This window comes from Gekko japonicus, unplaced genomic scaffold, assembly GCF_001447785.1.
Source record: "Gekko japonicus isolate JY-2015 unplaced genomic scaffold, Gekko_japonicus_V1.1 scaffold1991, whole genome shotgun sequence".
NCBI classification, from domain to species: domain Eukaryota; kingdom Metazoa; phylum Chordata; class Lepidosauria; order Squamata; family Gekkonidae; genus Gekko; species Gekko japonicus.
The window spans coordinates 285,231-287,228 of NW_015169842.1; the positions used below are offsets into that span (position 1 = coordinate 285,231).

The following is a 1,998-nucleotide window of genomic DNA, read 5'->3' on the forward strand; positions in this document are numbered from 1 at the left end:
TTTACTTCTATGCAACAGCAGCAGGCACCCATGGAATCCATCTGCAGCAGACACAAACTATCTATGCTATTAGTCTTCAATGGCTAGGTCATGACCTGACCTAAGGTGGTGGCAGCAGTGATGGATGGCTGCCATTTTAACCTCTCTCTCTCTCTCTCTCTCTCTCTCTGTGTGTGTGAATTTTGCTACTGTTGCAGCTGATATTTAAAGAAGCAGCAGGAGCGTGACGAATTGACAACCACACATAATGGTAGCAAGGCCGAGAGTCTGAAGTGTGTGCTGGCAGACATTTGCACAACTGCAGCCAGTGATAAAATCCTGGGCAGGTTTTATGAGAAGGAAGGAAGCAGAGTGTGGGAGAGAAGGAGAGAAAACAAAAACAATAGTAAATAAGTACATAAAAGCAGGTCCCCTGTTGAAGACTGGAGGCCTCAAAAAGCTGAAAATCTATACACATAACACAATCCTATCTATCCTTTCTGCTTTTCTCAGCATTACACAGCTGTGTTGACTTCCTTTTGTATAATACTTCACTCCAAAAAGAACGTGCTGTTGTCATTTTCTCAGATACGCTTCCCTCGAGTTCAAAGACGAGATTCTTTGTTTCCTTTATTTCTGGAGAAGTAAACAGTCTGATGTCCTTTCATTTGGTTGATCAGCCAGATCTTCTCCCAGAGAACTGGGCGTTAAGGGTTTCTCTTCTGTGTCATAAGAAGGATCAGTGCTGGACAGGGGATGTGGCTCGGGCAATATGACGTAGGATTGTCCAATGAGTGCAGGATTCTCTGCATAAAATAGATCTTGCTGTGTGTCACCAGATGGAGCTCCTGTGCTGGATAAAAACTGCTTTAACCGGTTTAACAAACATGGGATCCTCTTGAACCCAAGCACTGCCTGCTGTTCTTTCCTGCTGTCTTCACTATCGAAAGCTACACTTTTGATCCCATGTGCTGGTGGGCCTTTTTGAGGGACAAACTTGACTGCAGCTGCCCTTTCATGGTCTCTTTTGGGCTGAATGATCCGTTCAAGGATACTGTGCCCATCCCCTCGGATGCTTCTTCCATAACAAGGTGTATTCCTAGTTGGTGCTAAGCCGTTTCCATGGTGGACTTCATGCCCGTTCTCTTGGCCTAATTGTGATTTGGAGCAGGGTGGGGCCTTCTCCAGACCCGCTACATCCTCTCCAAACACACCCAGATTTTCTCTTTGATTAGGTGGGCTTTTATCAGTCTTCAGTGAAGATTGCATACCGGACGGGTACAATATGTGGCTAGCTTGCTTAATATGGTCACCTTTGGCCTCTGGATATAGTGAACTTCCTCTTTGTTCCCACGATGCAAGTCTGAACTGAGAAGCACTTCTTAGTGGAGCCAGTGAGTTTCCTCTTGGCACCGAAGAATCGCCTGCACAGCATAAACGGTTGGCAGTTGGGTATGAGGTGATTGTTCTCTGCTCTCTTGGGTAGTCATCTGGGTATCCCAGTCTGTCGGGATAATTTCTTCTTTCTGCAGTGTTAACACTGGAAATGTGAGCACCCCCTGCGTCTTCCATATGTGTTGGGTTTCTTCTGGAATCCGGGGAATAGCTATTAAAATAGGGTGAAGCTTCTTTCTGAATGGAAGGCCCCATCCTGTGAGGGCTCCAAGTGTCTCTTTCTGGGTACCGTGATCCTCCTTGGAGAAGTGTGGTGCTTTGTGGTGGAGAGTTTGCTCCTTCATTTGGAAAATTCCTCTCTCGGTGTCCAAATTCATTGTTCCTACGGTAAGGGATATTTTCTGTTTGCCTCAAGTGCTCTGCAGCATATGGTGGAGAATGTTCTTCTGGGATCCATGGGTTAATTTCCGTGTATGGGGCATTACCTCTTCTTTGGTTGGATGGATTTTCTGGGGAATACTTTGGATATGCATGCTGATGAGTTGGATTGTAGGGAGGGTTTCTATACTCCCTGTCCTGGTCAAGCAAATGTTTTTCATGGGCCCATGGAGTTTGCCTGGGATA

At 46.0% G+C, this 1,998-nt stretch overlaps 1 protein-coding gene across 1 annotated transcript in view; it reads right to left on the reverse strand.

Annotated features, from left to right (window-relative positions):
• Positions 1-609: 609 nt before the first annotated feature.
• Positions 610-1,998, reverse strand: part of ENAM (enamelin) — a 37,591-nt gene continuing 36,202 nt past the window's right edge. Inside the window, exon 9 of the mRNA XM_015417316.1 lies at positions 610-1,992. Coding sequence (XP_015272802.1) covers positions 610-1,992 — 1,383 coding nt within the window. The remainder of the gene's footprint in view (positions 1,993-1,998) is intronic.